The sequence below is a fragment of the Lolium perenne genome, chromosome 6, assembly GCF_019359855.2.
Source record: "Lolium perenne isolate Kyuss_39 chromosome 6, Kyuss_2.0, whole genome shotgun sequence".
Lineage (NCBI taxonomy): Eukaryota > Viridiplantae > Streptophyta > Magnoliopsida > Poales > Poaceae > Lolium > Lolium perenne.
The window spans coordinates 20,814,682-20,834,485 of record NC_067249.2 but is presented as its reverse complement, the minus strand read 5'-3'; the positions used below and the strand labels follow the sequence as shown (position 1 = coordinate 20,834,485).

The 19,804-nt window shown below is 40.7% G+C and overlaps 1 protein-coding gene across 1 annotated transcript; it reads right to left on the bottom strand.

The window, feature by feature from the left end:
- Nucleotides 1–8,066: 8,066 nt before the first annotated feature.
- On the bottom strand, nt 8,067–11,530 carry LOC127308667 (S-(+)-linalool synthase, chloroplastic). The gene is made up of 7 exons (XM_051339558.2): nt 11,216–11,530; nt 10,829–11,054; nt 10,327–10,699; nt 9,895–10,113; nt 9,355–9,493; nt 8,947–9,186; nt 8,067–8,747 (listed from the first exon to the last, which is right to left on the bottom strand). The coding sequence occupies exons 1-7, from the start codon at nt 11,378–11,380 to the stop codon at nt 8,475–8,477; spliced, it is 1,635 nt and encodes a 544-aa protein (XP_051195518.1). The 5' UTR covers nt 11,381–11,530; the 3' UTR covers nt 8,067–8,474.
- Nucleotides 11,531–19,804: the final 8,274 nt, after the last annotated feature.

Genomic DNA, 19,804 nt, shown 5'->3' with positions numbered 1-19,804 from the left:
CACATGGTCTAGCTAATCGAACTAGGTACCGATACGATACATACCAGTACACACATATCAATTGCCTCTGTAAGCTTGCTAAAACATCTTATATTAGGAAATAAAGGAAGTAAAATTTAATTGCGCCAGATATTTTGCTATACAATTCTCTAGATTTTCATGTTCTTCTATTATTCTTTTGTTTCTTAGGTATTGTGCACGGGAGACCTGACCAGACTTAACGTATGCCACATGCAATTGTTGAACCATACCCATAAGTTGTTTGTAATTTTTATTACACTAAATTTATCATTAGATTCATCTTAACATTTATTTTCATAGTATACTATTTTTTATGTCACATGTGTTGCTATTTTTTAAAATATAGTTAAATTTAAAAAGATTTGACTTGAAACAAAGGCAAACATACACTTATTCGTTGAACGATGGAGTACCTATGTACCAAAAAATGCTCCTTAATTATGTAATCATTACAAAGAAATATTTTCAATATTCTCTGCCACCTCCATACGCTCGCTTATGAACACCTACAAAGTAAAAAAAAAGGACTATACAGTTTAAGTATTTCCAATAGCTTGAGCTACGTACATGCAGATCATATAAGTAGAGTTGACTCACCAAATACCATAATTTTAAATCACTCTGTCCGAAAAAATAACATATATTGGATCGCTGGAATTAAATATTTGACATATATTTAGTACAATTGCATGTGGGTTATTTTACGGCAAAATGGATATCACATTTGACTCAGATTGAAAGAAACATTAATAGCATTGTGATTTATGACGAACCAAAATGTTGCTCTTCCAAACAATAACATTTACGCTTAATGGAGTAGAAACTATTACATTTAATGCTTGAACTCAGACACCTAAAAGTGTCGTACATTTCTGAACAAAGCGAGCTACAATATTCAATTTTTCTTTGTAATTATATCACCATGTTGTTATTTCTTAAAATATGTTGTGAAATATCACAACATATGTTCTGGCAAAAAGAGCGTGAATGAACATAAAGTTAATAATTTTTTTATTAACTCAAGAACAGTAAAGCATGCACAACAAATTTGTGAGGTGTGAGAAATATGGAAATATTCAACATGGATCAGGTTTGCTACACTAAATAGTGGATCACATGTGTGGCAATAATATATGTTTCATATATTCTAAATATAAATCAAATTATAGCCCTTTTAGTCGACTTTTGAATGGGATTATTTTTCTCTACTAAATGTAAATGTATACCATATACAACTTAATAAAAAACGAATCATGCAGAAAATGGCCACAAAGTCCCATGATAAAAGATTAAGAAGTTTATGCTAGTCTGAACTAAAACTAAAATAAAAATTATGAAATAGCGAAGGTATTACAGGATAGACAATAATATACATGGTTGCATGCATCTACCAATACAGAGTTAGGGAGCGATCCTCTTCCAAGAAATGCTCTCAACGGTGGGGAGAATCCCCGCCTTTCCTAAAAAAAGCTCTCACAACCAACGGTGCGTCGTCTCTCTGCCAAAGACAATGTCTAGGCCGTCAGTCTAGCCTCGATTGATTGGACCAGATAGAATTGGGTAACACTTCGGTTGGCACATTTTGGCGAACACAACCTCTCCCTCTTTCAACTCGTCTATCGTGTACTGGAATCACTTTCCTACTGTGCACGCGGCCTGGTTTGATGTGTGATGACAATGATTTGGTCAAGGTCGTCACAAGGTGGAGTGCTTGAGCTTGTTTCTCGTTGTGTAGATTTTCCCCGATTGTAATTTTACAGTTCTACTTTTAGAAAAAAAATGTAATTTTGTAGTTATGTTATAGTTGTTAGGTTTTCTTATCATATTTATGGTTTAGTCTTGTCAATGACCTAGACCACTTCTTGTATCCTGCATGTAGTACACATTACGTCTGTTGGCATCATCTGTTTAGGCCTTTTCCATACTTGTCTATAATATTTTTGAGGAATCAATACTTGTATATTAATAAAGTACTATGGGCAAATTGTTGAGTTTGCACCGTAGTTAATAAAAAATAGAGAAAATGTGTTGTATCTTAGTAGCTTACATATAGTCGTTTGCATGTTATCATATTACTCCCAATCTCATACAACCATTAGCCTAAGATTATTAAATGCAATCTCGCTATATACATCCGATAAGAAGACACTAGATTGGCGTGGTCTTCTCTTAGTAATAGACCACTATGTAGATTGAAAGATAATGTTTTTGTTATTAAGTCTTTGAAAGATGAGACCTGCGGCAACAATATTATTACTATGGAATTCACCGGCAACCGTAGTTATATTGAATTCTTCTTGCATTTTTTCGAGCGACCGATCCATCAAGTTTAATGGCTATACGTAACATGTATGGTCGCCCGTCGACACGTAGGTGTATGTCGGGAGTGAAGCCCAGGTCTCTGCACCAATCGATGCACACCACCATTTACTGTAATATTCAGAATGGCACCATAGTTAATGAGAAAATAGAGTAACGTTTTGCAAGATACCATAAACAAAAAACTATTATCTTTAATCTCATGCTAACATTAGCCCAAAATCAATATGTACAAGCTAACTTTGGTAAAACCCTTGTAATGCACACCACCATCTAGGTTGAAAAATAATATTTAATTTATATCTTATGAAAGTTTTGTATGGAACTCCCTGGCTAAGAAAAAATAGCTCAATTGAATTCTTCTTGTCTTTTTAGGAGTGACCGATCCATCAAGTTCAATGACTGTATGTTTTTTTAGAGGAAAGGCAAAAGATTTGCCTTAATTCAATGAATAAGGACAAGGGTTTAGTTTAGAGCTGCAGGTTATACTCAACCATGGGAAAGCCTACTCTCCGGACATTAAAAACCCAAAATACTTAGCGCCGGCCAACACCGAAGATCTAGTCTTCTCTAACTCAATGAGTGTATGTATGTATGGTGGTCGGTCGAGTCAGCAGACGAATGCCAAACCGCATATATGTAATGAGTGTGTCTGTGTGAAAAGCATCATGTAAATTCATCTAGACATTGACATGTACGCGTGCGGTTTGACTGACAGCAGCTCCACAATCTAGGCAGTGGGTGTCGGTCCAGGGAGCACGAACACATTAACCCGAGTCGCAGTCACGGACAGACATGCATGAAATAGCTAGTTTCTTGTACACTTGCTAGCCGATTTTTCAGATGATAGCTCATCACGATGTTCATATGCCAATTGCCAGAAGACTGACCTGGGAGTTGGCACTTTCAACAATTCTGACAAACCTGCCTGTTCCACCTGAGCCATGCATGTTGCGGCTACAGCATACAACGTGCATCCGCACAGCCGGCACTCTCGGGTCAAGTCAAGAGTATTATTGCTAATTGCGTACGGGGGTACATCATTGCGTGCTTGAAATTTTGCCCCACCTGAGAACCAGCCTTTCGATTTGCTCTGTGCTTATAGCGGCTTGACCGACCTCAGCGGACCCATTGCGCAATGGAAAACCAGAACGTAGGTTAGAGGGCTCAGCTGGTTGCCTAACACGTGCAAATTGGAGCCTAGCTAGGTTTATTTCACAGCGTTTTATTGCTCAAAATATAGTATGGCCTCACAGTAGTACGCACACAACCGCATAAATCTGACAAACGAAAAAGTAAAAAATGCTGTAAATCACGCATATAATGATGTATGGGGACCAATCCGAAAATCATGGCATGGTCCATGTGGGATAAAAATATCGCACATTGTATCCTCCAATCATTTAGACACCTACATAAATATGTCTCGATTATTCGCACTTTGTAGAAACGATCATCAAGGGATAGAAACATTTTTACCATTAAAACTGCTGTTATTTCTACACGTTTGATAAGTAGAATATATTAATAACGTGAAGATACCAATTACACCCAGCTGTAACAACTAGTATCCTAATGGCAATACCGATGCACTCGGTTAAAAAAAGAAAGAAAATTTACAACAAGAAAAGTCATGCTACAGTTACTAGTTCCTTGTAAGAGCGGACCAAACACCACCAAAACAGTACAAGAAATCCATCAACTCCAAAAGCAACACCTCAAGAAGGGAACATCACACAATCGCCATCATCGCCAGGTGCTATATATGGGTGATGCTGTGGCTGCCAAATGGATTGACTCCATCGGTGCTCGCGCCTAGCCTGATGTTCCTATGATCATCCCCAAATTCTGGGTATTCGAGGTTCAACGCATTCCACTGGCTAGCATCCGAAGGGTGTCTCATCATCTTGTCTTTTTTTCTTTATCTCCAGATCATTTCCGTCATTTTCTCGCTTCTTCATCTCCGCGTGCCAGCATATTAACTTTGCTTGCTTAGGGTCCGCGAAATACCGTTGCAGACGAGAAGTGATCGGAAAGTACCACACTACCGTTCGAGGAGCTTTCTTCCCCTTCTTGTATCGCGTGACGCCGCACTCCGGACATATGGTAGTATCCGCGTGCTCACCCTGATAAATGATGCAATCGTTCATTCACATGGTATTTCACGTGCGGTAAATCCAGAGGACACATGATTTTCTTGGCCTCCTTGATACTGGTCGAACACTTGTTCCCCTTGGGAGACGTTCGTGCCAGAATGACATGTTTTTGTCGAAGCATGCGTCGGTCATTTTGTGCTTTACTTTCATCTCCATAGCCACGAGCGTCACTTTCAGACGGGTATCCTCGGGCATGCATTCTTCATACAATGGAGTAACCACGTCTATCTCTAGTTGAAGCATGCATCGGTCATTTTGTGCTTTACTTTCAACTCTTGTGTTACTCGTCTTCTTGAGAAGCAGCTCTTGAAGATGAGGGTCCTGCACCCAGTCCATCGATGGTCCATCGTCGTCTACTCCATCATGATTTCTCATCATGTCCGAGATCTTCTACATGGTGACTGTGTCCTGCATCTACTTCGTGATCATGTCCGGGAGATTCTTCATCTTCTTGCATGCCCTCACCGTTATTGTCGTGCTGGCCTTCCTTATTTGTTGCTAATTACCCGTAAGTACAGGGGATCACCGTAGTACAATTCGATAAGTATTTGAGTGTCGAACCCACAAGGAGCTGAAGGTAAAAAATTTATTCTTTAAAGCCCTATAACCCACTTATATGGCCTTCTATACAAAGCTAGGATCTATAATGTGTGTGCGTGAAGAGGTTTTTACTATGAAACTATATATATGTTCTGAAATTAAAATGCAATGAGTAAAACTAATGCAAAAAAATTAAAGTGCAATAAAGTAAAATGACATGATGTGAAGTAAGGTGGACTAACTCAAGGGAGTAAGTGTTCTAGCCAATTGCTACTTCATTTGTGTGGTTGTCATAATTAGTGAAGCACAAAGATAGTCCTTTTAGTGTTCCTTCTAGAGAGGATCCATAGATAGGTGTAGCCATAAACATGAGCAATTACACCACTAGTGATTGATTCCAAGGCCAATTAAGAATAAACAAGAGAATTATTAAGACATAAAGTCCAACCACCGATGTAAGATTAAAGATACCCATAGTTATATCCCCCGTTGATTAACCATGAATTAATACAACATGAATCTATGAATTGGGATTCAGTTTCCGTCAAACTCCGGCTATCCCACATCCTATCAACACGCAACGGTGACAACCTTGTGCATCCCCCAACATATGTGCATATGGTATATTTATAATATTACAGTTGTTGAAAGTATTTTATAAAATTTGGCATGACTTCAATTTTCTTGACATTTTAATAATAAAATGATAGGCTTGATTCATTAGAACAAAAGGAGGATTGATTGTCGAGCACGAGTGAATTGTTGCACCACATCACATTGTGAACTAGTGATCCATATCACATTCTTCCTATCACATCTTTTGGATTGATTTTTGAGCTTGGGTGTCATCGACCATCTATCTCGCCCGAGGGAAGCAATACTCTTGTGAGTTTAGCTGACTGTGAACCCACACGTGTGTCGCTCCTGGGCTTGCTTGGGCGAACCCTAGAACCGTTGGTCCGCTGCCACCCCCAAACCCTTAAACTCAAGGCCCTTCCACGCAGCGGAGGCCGCCGGGCTAAGCATTTAGTGGAGCAATCTGACCCAGTTTCAGTGGCACCAAGAGACCGGCCGGTTCATTTCGTATTTGTTGTTCAAGGCATCTACTCACGTACATGTGATGCCTACTCGAGGAAAGCACACAAGTAGGAAGTACAAAGACGATAGACATACATATATAAAAAACAGAGAGCACACAATTACTTGTGGATGACCACAAAGGCGGTAGATATTGGAAGTGAAACTCTGTGGCTACACGTATATATCACCGAAATCTTATTATATTGTTTTTTTCAGAATTTCATATTGATTTTTGAGCTTGGGTATGCAGTGTTGCACCACATCACATCCTGAACTATTTAACCATATCAGATTCTTTCGAGCACATCTTCGTGATTGTTTTTTTGAGCTTGAGTGGCATCTACATGCCTAGCTATCTATCTCGTCGAAACGAGGGATTTCATTTGAAAAAAGAACTTTCGTAGTGAGGATAAGGATATCTACTTTTCTATTGGTTGCTTCGTATCCTCTCTAACTGTCCCAGATCACATAGGAAGAGCGTTTCAGCAATTGGGTGGCTGTCGTCAACCACGAACTTGCGTCTTAAGTAACGACATGGCGGCGACGTGATGTATAACGTTGACTGACAGATGCTCTATAATTCCACCACATGTGTACTTCGTGACCATGTGCTGCCCAGGCCCAGGAGGAATCAATAGACGTGTAACTGAACACTGAAAGTGTGGTTTATATGAGAAAAGAGAGAATCCATGGAGAACCAACCTGAAGTCGGGTGGTTAGGAGGGTGGTTGTACCCCAGCCCATCAGAGTTTAAACCCCAGGTTTGACATCTGTGTGTCTCATAAAAGCGGAATATTTATTCAGTGGGAGTCGACGTTTCCGTCGACAGCGAGGCGCCTGTGGTGACTTCGTAAATTTTAAGATCCGATCTACCGGCTCAGATGCTCATAGGGGTAGGGTGTGTGTGTGTTCATAGAGGTAAGTGTATGCGCATGTATGTGAGTATCTGCATTTGTACTATGTCTCTAAAAAAAGAGAGAATCCATGGTGCATCTTACTACCGAATTTAATGTGAATTATTGAGCAGATTTAATGGTCAATATTTTTTGGGCCAGAGATAGGCCCAAGCACAACTTAGGTATAGTTCTCTTTTATGTGTTCCTTAATCCTTACTACACCATCCCAAGGCTTAAGACCTATATTTTTCATAAAGTCAAATTATGTTAAGTTAGACTAAGTTTTTATCAAAAATCATTTACATGAAAAGTACAAAATCAATATCATTAGATAGATAATGAAATATATTTTCATATGGTACATACAAAATATCATATTTGCTCATAAAATTTTCTAAAAATTTGATCAAACTTTACTTCGTTTAACTTTCTGAAAAAAAATATAGGCCTTAAGCCTTGCGATGGACGTAAACCCATGTACTGCATATTCATTTTTATATTGGTCTTCTTCCTTTGAGGCCAGGTCCCATCTTTCTTCTTTCTCTATCTTCTGCTATTTCTTCATAACAATTGTGAAAATATGCACAGTTTAGCTTGACTAGGCAGCTTGGTCACTTTGAGCTCCCGCCTCTTTGAGCCTCAGATATATCTGTGAAAAGTATGGTTTGTCGTCAACTGGAGTCATTATCTCAGATATATTCATGTCTGGTAGCTTGAGGTTCATGGTGCTGTTCGTCCACTGGCCAAATATCCTGGAGACTGACTGCCGTGGAGGTGTGGAGCCATCCAAGTTAATTTTAGCGACACCGAGCGACCTGCCGGTCCCTTTCCTTTATTTTCTTAACTGGAACACTCGATCCCATTACTCAATAGACTCAGCAGAAGTGCTGGTCACCGGGATACAAACCAAATTCGGGAGCGACTCCAGCCAAAGAGACTGCCCCTCCTCACTACGAGCACCATGTGCTGCCAGAGCATGAGCTAGCTATTACAGTCTCTTGGGCAAAATGAAAAAAAAAACTGAGACGAAATTAAGACAACTAAACACTGATAGTTGAGGAAGGCCTATAATTAAGTTTTAAATATAGAAAGGCAATACACAAACCGTTATAGGGAAAAACAGCAATCACCCTGAAATAGCAAAGATTGCATGTGTGCGACAACAAGATCCTTTTATTTGTGGGTAGACAACAAGATCCTTGCAGTCGCCATGGCCGCCGGACCTCCCTGGATCGTTGCTCCTTTGGGACGAAAGGCTTAGAAGCAACGTGGGCACCTTCTGCACCTCTACAAGGACACCTTCACTAATAATATAGACCATGTAATAATGGCTAATCAGAACCTTAGTGCAGGTTGGCTACACTAAGCTCTGCAACTACCAACACAACAACTCTATCAAGAATACACTATATTTACTGGACTCGTGCAGTGTCAGTGTACTGCAGTCCATGCCATGCATGATTCAAAGGAGGAGCATCCTAGTGTAATCCTCGAGGGCGGGGAGCCTCTGCTCGTTGTTGTAGCCATACATGACGCCGACCATCCTCGCAAAGTTGAGCGACGCACCAACAAAGCTAGGAGAAAATGATGATTTCGTCCTGGAGAAGCACTCCCGATTGAGCTCTATCCACTCATCCTCGATCAACTCTAACATGTGCTCATCGGCATCACCATGAGGGTTCTCCCTTAGGTACAACTCTTTGTATGATCCATCAAGCCCTTCTTGTGCTTCATCCTGCACGAGATCATGGCAAGATAATATGAGCGTCTTGTCAACAACATTGTGAATATGCAACTACAAAGATATGGGTTTAGTTAATTTATATAAAATTTGTAAATAGTCTATGGTCGTGGTACATGTGTTTGGGCACATGTGCGTGCATATGCGCATTCATACGCTACTACACATATTGAGATTTTCGATGTATTCTGACCTTAGCGGTGCCCATGTCATCCCGGAGCCTCATGATCTTTGCAGGGCAAGATATGACCGGAGGGATGTAGTCGCTGTCAGCCTCAGTTAAATCATGTCCTAGCATGAAGAAAAGGTGGAGGAATACAAGTGGCGCTCCTGAGGTGACAACGCCATTAGTCAGGTAGTCCTCCCGTGTGGGGACCTGATTACCAGAGAGCCATTTCCCCTCGATCATAAATCCATCAAACAATGTTGCCCACTGCAACGAAAAGAAGGCAAGCCGTGAGTTGCATGTAATGTGATTTTATTTCCTAATTTGTTAATACATTTAGCAATAGGAATGTATGTTGTGATATATACTATTATTGTAGTAACTTGTTTAGAAAAATAAATTCAGAAAACTGAAGAACTTTTCAAAGAGACATACTCCTTTCTTGAGATGATTGATAGGGTTTGATCCATGCTCTCTTTTGGACATATCTGCGATATCATTTGTGATGGTGTATAGAGCCTTGTAGCATGATGTCATGTAGCTCGGGAGTGAATCAGCTGCTACAAGATCCCACCTGTAAGAATGTGCATTTTACTGTGAAACTTTAACCGTACCAGAACATATTTACGTAAAAACTACAAGGCCTTGACTTATGCATGAACCCGAAACCTTTATTCTATTAACAAATAAAAGAGCCTTTGTCCATAGGTAATCACCAACTTGCAATGTCGATCCATATTATTTCCACAAATATACAATTACTACATACTGATAAAACTATGATAACATGAAAATATTTTTCATGAAAAAATTATGGTATTATTTCCATTTATAGAATCTTAATATTTTTTCGTAAATTGCAATTCAAAGTTATAGAACTTTGAATGTCCCACTGAACATTTTGAGGATTTGACTTGTTTTTTTGGCAGTACTAAATAGGTGAACCTTATTTATCATGGGAACATCCATGCTCACCTTTTTATCGCCTCATTAAAGAGGGAAAGCTCCTCTTGCGTGGCAATAATATCAAAGATGTCATCCACAATGTAGATGAGTGAAATGATCTTTGTGATCTCAATCCGGTATCTAGAAAAGGAGAAACCCTCTAGGACAGTCATCGGCCACATGTACCATTTCAGAACTTGGTCCCTTGCAGCCGGTATTTCTTGAGCCAATCCTAACTGCATCCACCATCTGTATCAAAATGAAGTTTCCATAGTTAAAATCACCCCTCTTTCAATTGTACGGATATATAAGCAAAAGAATAATTTATTTAGCAACTGGAATTCTAAAATCTGTTAAAAAATTCAAAGATGTTTTACATTTTTCTTAACCATAGAATGAATAGTTTGTCCCATCTCCACAAAATTAATCACGAATCTCGCGTGTTATTTAATAGAAGTGTACCTCTTAACCTCTTGCATCTCCCTCTGATGTTGTAACTTGTTAATTTGGAACTCTGCAAGTGCCAGTTTCTCCACTGCAATGTTCCTAGTGGGCAAGCTCTGTAGGTAGCTCAGGTGGTGCCTGGCCTTGTACTGCATCAGGCTCACATGGTAGGGGTGATCCAGTGATTGTTTCACATAACTTGCCTGGTTTGGCTCCAAATACTTAGTTGCAACACTAAGGTGCCTGCTAGAGAAATCTTTTGCCTTGTATAGTAAAGCCTCTCCCATGTTGAGGTGTGACATATCTTGCAAGCTTAGCAAACCTCTGATGTCTTTACTATTAGCTAGGTTGAAATCGCCATTACCGTTTGTGAACTTCTGAAGAACCTCATCTGTTTTGTCGGGGAGAAGGGATTTTAGGCCGGCAGTATAGAATAAAAGGAAAAAAATCATTAAAGAGAGATGTTTCCTAAACTGGTGCGCCTGTCTCACTCAACATGTGGAACTTGTGTTTTACTGACCTGCTGAAACACAGTATCCAGCTTCTCTCATGAGCCTCATTGAAAGAGTTGCATCGAGCAGATCATCGCTATGGAGCAGATTCAGACACGAGTCCACGACGTTGTCGATCTCATCTTGGAAATATTGGTCGATGCAGAGACGTTTGAGGTGATCAACAGTGGTCATCATGCCACGGCTGCTCTTGGAGTGTTGACGCAATAGTGCTTGCACACTCGTTAGGCCCTCCTGGTGGTGGTGGCACAGAGGAGAAGTTTCTCTTAATTAGAAAACAAAACGGAAGATAGAGAAGTGTAGTGTATTTCTCTAAGAATAGACACAAAGACGATGTCTTAATAAGTATGCGTATGTTTGTTATTGCAACGTATGTATGAGAGCGATATGTATACCTGGAAGTCAAAATCATTGTACAGCTCATGGGACGCTGGCTCCCGCCCAGGACATATCACCGATGAAGGGCGGAAGAAGCCACGGTTTCGGCCTCCATTTCCAGCTACCGGTGAAGCCGAATGGAGCAGCTGCCCGACGGATGAGGAGAAGCGCGCTGCAGCCATCAGTGCTTTATTATGCTATGTCTATTATTGAGCTAGTTCGGCTGATTAATTCCCTCCGCCTAGCCTGCAGTGGTGAAGTATATAGCTGCTACTCTGCTAGGTCTCGAGCTCTCTTGGGGTGGATGATATGGTGTGTGTATGTGTGCTCCGATGTCCTTCTAATTTATAGGGACGGGAGTGCTGGACTGCTTGCGTACGTGAGGTAGCTAGGGAGTGATCGAGTAGTGTGTGAACTGGGGAAACGAAGGTACGCCACGGAATGCCACGCGGGTGATACATGCGACTAGGGCCCTACATGCGACCGCGTGGAAAATCCACAAAATGTGGACGAATGGTTGTAGCTTGTACTAGTGATCTCGAGGACATGCATACGCGGTGGGGGTTGACACCGGACAAGATATCTTTCTGCTAACCCAACATAGAATCTGAAAGTGACAGCGGAAGCGGTATCGTACAAATATGTTTCTACTTATGTGCTGCCGGAAGTTCAATTAAAAATTTGTGATTAAACCACTTTATTACTAGTAGAAAAAGGGCTTTTAGTCCCGGTTCATAGGGCTTTAGTCTCAGTTGTTCAACCGGGACTAAATAATCGGGACTAAAGCCCACCCCATTTAGTCCCGGTTGCTTACGAACCGGGACTAAAAGTTCATCCACATGGATTGTAGACGTGCGTCGGGGCGGAGTACCTTTAGTCCCGGTTTGTAACACCAACCGGAACTAAAGGCCTCATAGTGAAATTATTTATTTTATTTTATTTTTTAAATTTCCACTCCCTTTTTTCTATTTTTTCAGAATTTCTATTATTTCAGTTATTTGCATAGTTTAGTCTCTAACTACACTTATCTCTAGTCAAATTACTTACTCGTGGTCAAACTTCCCGCTCGGTCGCCCATCCTCCCACTACTCCAGCACTAGCACACTTAACTTTCGAGTTCCATCCCGTCCCGCATCCAAGTGCTTCGCGCGCATGTATGTGATACTAGTATCATATCAATCCTATTAACATGTTGGTCGATGTCACATTTCTTTATTGTTTGAATTTCCAATAATTCTTTTAATAAACAAAAATAATGATGTAATAATAATTTTGAATAAATAAATAAACATTAACTTTTTAATTTATATTATTTTTATTTTTAAATTTTTTTTACCAAATCTAAAACCTAAAAATTTGAAAATATAAAAATTGGGTAAAAGTAATAGTAATCTTTATGCAGGATGCAATTATTAATTTTAACTTGAATTTCTTTCCTAAAGAGGAAGTTACATTTGTAGCAGTCCAAGAATAATCAACCTTTTGCCAATTGGTTCCTCATGAAAATCCTTGTTTGGAATTGTAGGGGGCAGGGAATGGAACAAATCTTTTCTTTTCAGTAGATTCTCGATGGAAAATATAAAATCCGTAATTTATAGCAAAAACCTAAAATCCGTAATTTTTTTGGAATTTTGAGAATCTAAAAATTGGCTCACCGAGTAAACCCTCGTGAATTCGGATGTGACTTTTTCCCACGATCATTTTGATATATTATACGCTTTTTTCTGACGTCGTACGCAAAAGTTAATGCTATTTTACCTTTTTTCTAAACTTTTATGCAAAAAAAGTCAAAATTAAAATTTCTTTATTTTCCCTAATAGTAGGTTACGTAACATACATGAATCTCAAAATATTTTACTTTTTGAATTTTCTATCATTTTCTTTTGTATTTTACAGCGCTAAAAAAGTCGATCCACAGGAGGGGGAGGGTGTGTGGAGGTGCGTGGGGAGTAAAAACCCCGAAAAAACTTTTAGTCCGGATTGGGGACACCAACCGGGACTAAAGGGTAGACATTTAGTACCGGCACCAACCGGGACTAAAGAGGCCTCCGGCCACAGCCTACCATAACCCTTGAGTCATCGTTGGTGTCTTCAACCGGAACTAAAGGTTCCGTTCGAACCCGCTAGCGATGGAGGCCGGAGCATTAGTCCCGGTTCCCCAGCAGAACCGGGACTAAAGACCCCATTAGTCCCGAGCTAAAATATTTAGGGACTAATGGGTTGGGATGGAAGGCCTCTTTTCTACTAGTGTATGGCATCTGGCCGTACGAAAAATTCACAAAATGTGTGTCCGTATGGTTGTAGTTAGTGATCTCGAGGACATGCATATGCCGTGGAGGTTGAGAAGAATTTTTCCAAATGGGGATGTAGCCCTGGTCTATGCATCGAAGAGATGCATACAACATGTATAAATTTATTTAAAAGTAGTCTTAAAGTGAAAAAAATATAGCATATCAAATCTCAAGGGTTATATAATGCCGATACGTGGATAAACCACATATAAAGAGTTTAAAAAAAAGGGTGCAGTGGATCAACATGTTTCTGGGTGCTCAAACTGCCAGCCACACCGATTGAACAAATCATGTGCAACCGTTTTCAATCGGTTGCACCCACAATCCATGGTCTGGTACTGCTCCTCCGGTTGAAGACACAACCACATATTCTGTTAAAGATAATGTCATTAGAAACATGTCATATTGCCCTTAAAAGACCACAAATGCCAACTCCAATCTGACTCTTTAAAATTTTGTTTAGTCCATTCAACCAATTTCCAAATAGATTTGCAAATTATTTTGTGATGATATATATTCCAAAGGCCATATGGACAATACACCAAATATTTTTTGCAATAGGGCACTCAATAACCAAATGTTGGCTTGTTTCATCTTTGTCACAGAAATAGGGATGAATTCCGGTGATCACATGGATATGTGAGCACGCAGTTTCTGTCCGACACGTGTGTAACGTCGTTTGTTCTGCTGTTTGTCTATGATGAAGTGGAAACGAGTGGGTGGTCCTAAATAAAGAGGCTCGCTTCTTATCCCCTTCTGAAAGGACACGGATGTCGCCTAGAGGGGGGGTGAATAGGCGGTTTAAAACTTTTACGAGATGGGCTTAACAAATGCGGAATAAAACTAGCGTTTACTTTGTCAAGCCCAAAGCCTATATACTATGGTTCACCTATGTGCACCAACAACTTAAGCTAAGCAATACAAGCAAGTATGTGATAGCAAGATATATATAACTTCAAGCACGATGGCTATCACAAGGTAAAGTGCATAAGTAAAGAGCTCGGGTATAGAGATAACCGAGGCACGCGGGAGACGATGATTTATCCCGGAGTTCACACTCTTGCGAGTGCTAATCTCCGGTGGAGAGGTGCGGTTGCTTAGTGCTCCCGAACGCCACAAGAGGCTCACCTTGAGGTGTGGTTGCTCGATGCACACCAACGCCACAAAGGCCTCACCCCAAGATGCGGTACTCACACCACACACCGAACGCCACGAAGGCGCCTCACCTAAATCTCCAGTGACCCTCGCCACAAAGGCCTAGGTCACGGTTCCACTAAGGGATTTCCTTCGAGGCGGAAACTGGGCCTTACACAAAGATTGGGGCACACATCCACAACTTAATTGGAGGCTCCCAACAAACCGCCACAAAGGCCTAGAATCCGTCTAGGGTTCCAAGAACCCAAGAGTAACAACCTTCTTGCTTTCACCTCCACGAATCACCGTGGAGAACTCAAACCGATGCACCAAATGCAATGGCAAGAACACCACAAAGATGCTCAAGTCCTTCTCTCTCAAATTCCAACAAAGCTACAAAAGCTATTGGGGGAATAAGAGAGGAAGAACAAAGGAATTCACAAAGAACACCAAGATCAAGATCTAGAGAGTTCCACTCACAAAGAGATGGATTTGACTGGTAGAAATGTAGATCTAGATCTCCTCTCTCTTTTCCCTCAAATGGGGGCAAGAATCATGGAGGGATTGAGAGATAGAGCAAGCTTCTCTAGTTCAACAATGGAGGAGAGAGAGAGTAAGAGAAGCAACCTGGTTCCAATGGGAAGAAAGGTATATATATGAGAAGGTGCTCCAGTTCTGACCGTTATGCACGTTTCTGTAAAACACCGGAAGTTCCGGTCACAGGGACCGGAAGTTCCGGCTAGATTCTACTGCACCAGATCAGACCGTTACGCACCCTTTTGAGAAACACCGGAAGTTCCGGCCACAGGGGCCGGAAGTTCCGGCAGGATCCCTTCGCACCTGAGCAGCTGATGGACTGAGTGTGGGCGGAACTAGGGCGGAACTTCCGGTGACCGGAAGTTCCGGCCAAGTTCCGGCCTTCTTCCGGAAAAGTGCGAAAACCATACTGGAACTAACTGCGAGTAAAAACGATGTTTCCGGAACTTGCCCGGAAGTTGGGCGGAAGTTCCGCTGACCGGAACTTCCGGCCAACAGCACCGGAACTTCCGCCAGAAGAGGACAGAACTTCCGCCAGGAGCAAAAGACAAAACCGGTAAAACCTCCAACCTCGAAAATGCAATAAGTTGAGTTAGGAAACTCAGATTTAAGTGAAACCAATTTTGTTGGAAATATGGAAAACAGTGGGTGATGACCCACAAGTATAGGGGGTGTATCGTAGTATTTTCGATAAGTAAGAATGTCGATCCCAACGAGGAGCAGAAGGTGTTGACAAGCAGTTTCGATGAAGGATTCCCTGTAAATGCTCACAGACAAGTATTCAGGGGGTTTTGATGTAACAGTTGAATAAAGTACGAGTAAGTAAAGTGCGAGAGAAATAATTGCAGCGAGTGGCCCAATCGTTTTTAGCACAAAGGACAAGCCGGTTTGTTTACTTATAATGACCAAACATTCTCGAGGACACACGGGATTTTAGTCTAGTGCTTTCGCTACATACGGCTAAATAATCTTCATTGTTATGATAAGTGTTGTGTGGGTGAACCTATGCTAATGTACCGCCCTTCCTAGGACTAATACATACTTGTGATTATACCCCTTGCAAGCATCCGCAACTACAAGAAAGTAATTAAGAATAAATCTAACCACAGCCTTAAACTCTGAGATCCTGCTATCCCTCCTGCATCGATATACCAACGGGGGTTGATACGTCCAATTTGCATCACTATTTTATATCATAATTTGATGTTATTCATTGATATATTTCATATTGGGACACAATACTTATGTTATTTCATCTATTTTGCATGTTTCATCATTATTGGAGGATCAAGCACCGGAGCCAGGATTCTGCTGGAAAAAGCACCGTCAGAACGCAATATTTCGGAAGATCAATTGTGGAAGGAAATTATACCAAAAATCCTATTTTTCAAGATGACGAAGGAAGCCAGAAGGAGGAGCCAGGTGGACCCAGGGTGGGCCCACACCATAGGGCGGCGTGGCCCATGGCCTGGCCGCGCCACCATGTGGTGTGGGGGCCCCACAGCCCCTTTCGCCTCCTTTTCTTTGCGAAACCCTTCGTCCCGAAAACCTAAGCCACAGAGGGTACCTCGCGAAGAGTTACAGCCGCCTCTGCGGGGCGGAGAACACCAGAGAGAAAAGAGCTCTCCGGCGGGCAGGAATCCGCCGGGGAAATTCCCTCCGGGAGGGGGAAATCGACGCCATAGTCACCGTCATCAAGCTGGACATCATCTCCATCACCATCATCATCATCTCCACCATCATCACCGCCGTCTCCACCGCTGGACACCGTCACCGCCGTAGCAATTTGGGTTTGATCTTGATTGTTTGATAGGGGAAACTCTCCCGGTATCGATCTCTACTTGTTGTTGATGCTATTGAGTGAAACCATTGAACCAAGTTTATGTTCAGATTGTTATTCATCATCATATCACCTCTGATCATGTTCCATATGATGTCTCATGAGTAGTTCGTTTAGTTCTTGAGGACATGGGTGAAGTCTAAATGTTAGTAGTGAACTATGGTTGAGTAATATTCAATGGTGTGATATTTAAGTTGTGGTGTTATTCTTCTAGTGGTGTCATGTGAACGTCGACTACATGACACTTCACCATTTATGGGCCTAGGGGAATGCATCTTGTATTCGTTTGCCAATTGCGGGGTTGCCGGAGTGACAGAAACCTAAACCCCCGTTGGTATATCGATGCAGGAGGGATCGCAGGATCTCAGAGTTTAAGGCTGTGGTTAGATTTATCTTAATTACTTTCTTGTAGTTGCGGATGCTTGCAAGGGGTATAATCACAAGTATGTATTAGTCCTAGGAAGGGCGGTACATTAGCATAGGTTCACCCACACAACACTTATCATAACAATGAAGATTATTTAGCCGTATGTAGCGAAAGCACTAGACTAAAATCCCATATGTCCTCGAGAACGTTTGGTCATTATAAGTAAACAAACCGGCTTGTCCTTTGTGCTAAAAAGGATTGGGCCACTCGCTGCAATTGTTACTCTCGCACTTTACTTACTCGTACTTTATTCAACTGTTACATCAAAACCCCCCGAATACTTGTCTGTGAGCATTTACAGGGAATCCTTCATCGAAACTGCTTGTCAACACCTTCTGCTCCTCGTTGGGATCGACATTCTTACTTATCGAAAATACTACGATACACCCCCTATACTTGTGGGTCATCAAGACTATTTTCTGGCGCCGTTGCCGGGGAGTGAAGCGCTATTGGTAAGTGGAATTGGTAAGGAAAACCTTTACTATTTGTGCTGATTTTATTTCTGCCATCTGCTATAAGTCATTATGGAGAGATCTTCTCTTCAATTTTTATTTGGGAAATCTACTACTACTGCAACGGTAGTGGATGAGGCGCCAGGTGAGGAAGTGATACCATATAAAATACCTATGAAAATTATTGAACGTGTTATGGATAACCGCTATGAAGGGGATGGAACTGTCCACCCTGGAGATCATTTATTGTTCTTACATGAATTATGCGGTTTATTCAAGTGTGCAGGTATTGCTATGGATGAAGTGAGGAAGAAACTATTCTCTTTATCGCTGTGCAGTAAGGCGGCGCATTGGTATAAATTCTTTGGATAATGGGGACTCTCTTGAATGGAATGATATTGTGCCCCGGTTTTATTCTAAGTTCTATCCTCCAAGTGAAATTCACAAGGATCGGAATCGCATATATAATTTTTGGCCTCATGATGGAGAGAGTATTGCCCAAGCTTGGGGGAGATTGAAGTCTTTAATGCTCAAATGCCCCATTCATGAGCTTCCTGGTAATGTTATTATTGATAATTTCTATGCAAGACTTTCTTTTCAAGACAAGACCTTGCTGGATACTTCTTGTTCTGGATCATTTACACGCAACAAAGAAGAGTTTAAAAGGGACCTTCTTGATTGGATCCAAGAAAATACTGAAGGTTGGGAGAACGACAAGGATAGAGAATCAGTTATAATTTATGATTATAAATGCATTGAAGCTTTTATGGATACTGATAAATTTTGTAATATGAGTGCTACATATGGTCTTGATTCTCAAGTTGCTGTAAATCTTTATAAAGCTTTTGCCTCTCATTATGAATTGCCAAAGAAGAATTTTGATAAGTATCATGAACCGTATAAAGATAAAATTGATTCATCTATTAATAAATGCGTCGTAGTTGAAACTGCTGATCATGTTATTCCTGAAGCTTATATTGAAAAAACTCCTTTCCCTGCTAAAATGAAGGAGTACTCTGTTATAAATAGTGCGGTTCATAAAAGTGAAAAGAAACCTGTAGAACCTGAAGAACAAATAAAAGTTGAACCTGCTATTGCAATAGTTAAAGATCTTGTGACTAAAAATGTGGAGGATGCTCATATTATTTTCTGTGAAGATGCTTCTAATATTGTTTCACATCCTAATAAACCCAAACAAGCTAGTGTCCCTATGCTATCTGTTAGAATTGGTGATCATTGCTATTATGGATTATGTGATATTGGTGCAAGTGTTAGTGCTATTCCTTATGAGCTTTACACGGAGATTATGCACGAAATTGATTCTTGTGAACTTGAAGATATTGATGTGATCATTCAGCTGGCTAATAGAGAAACTATTTCTCCAATTGGTATTGTTCGAGATGTGGAAGTTTTATGCGGTAAGATTAAATATCCTGCTGACTTTTTGGTACTTGGTTCTGCTGCTAGTGATTATTGTTCTATTATTTTTGGTAGACCTTTTCTAAATACTTGTGGAGCTATTATAGATTGCAAGAAAGAGAAAATTTTGACTAAATTTGCTGGTGAATCTTATGAGTTTAACTTCTCTAAATTTACCAAAACTCCTTATAAAGCTGATTTGCCTAGTGATGATTTTAAAATGGAACAGTGTGCATCTATTGTTCTTGTTCCTAATAATCCTTTGCAGCAACATTTGGAGGATAGCGAGAGTGAAGTTTTTAGGAAAGAAAGAGATGAGCTTGAGGAAATTTTTCTTCGCCAACCTATTCTCAAGCATGATTTACCGGTGGAAGATTTAGGTACAACACCGCCACCAAAGGAAGATCCTGTTTTTGATTTAAAGCCTTTGCCTGATAATCTTAAATATGCTCATATTGATGATAAGAAAATATATCCTGTTATTATTAGTTCTAAGCTTTCAGAGT

Excerpts from the sequence above, each read along its gene's own strand:
- LOC127308667 (XM_051339558.2), bottom strand. The coding sequence starts at position 11,380 with ATGGCTGCAGCGCGCTTCTCCTCATCCGTCGGGCAGCTGCTCCATTCG. Across the intron at positions 10,700-10,828 it reads TGGATACTGTGTTTCAGCAG|ATGAGGTTCTTCAGAAGTTC; the intron begins GTCAGTAAAACA and ends CCGACAAAACAG. Across the intron at positions 8,748-8,946 it reads ATGACATGGGCACCGCTAAG|GATGAAGCACAAGAAGGGCT; the intron begins GTCAGAATACAT and ends GATCTCGTGCAG.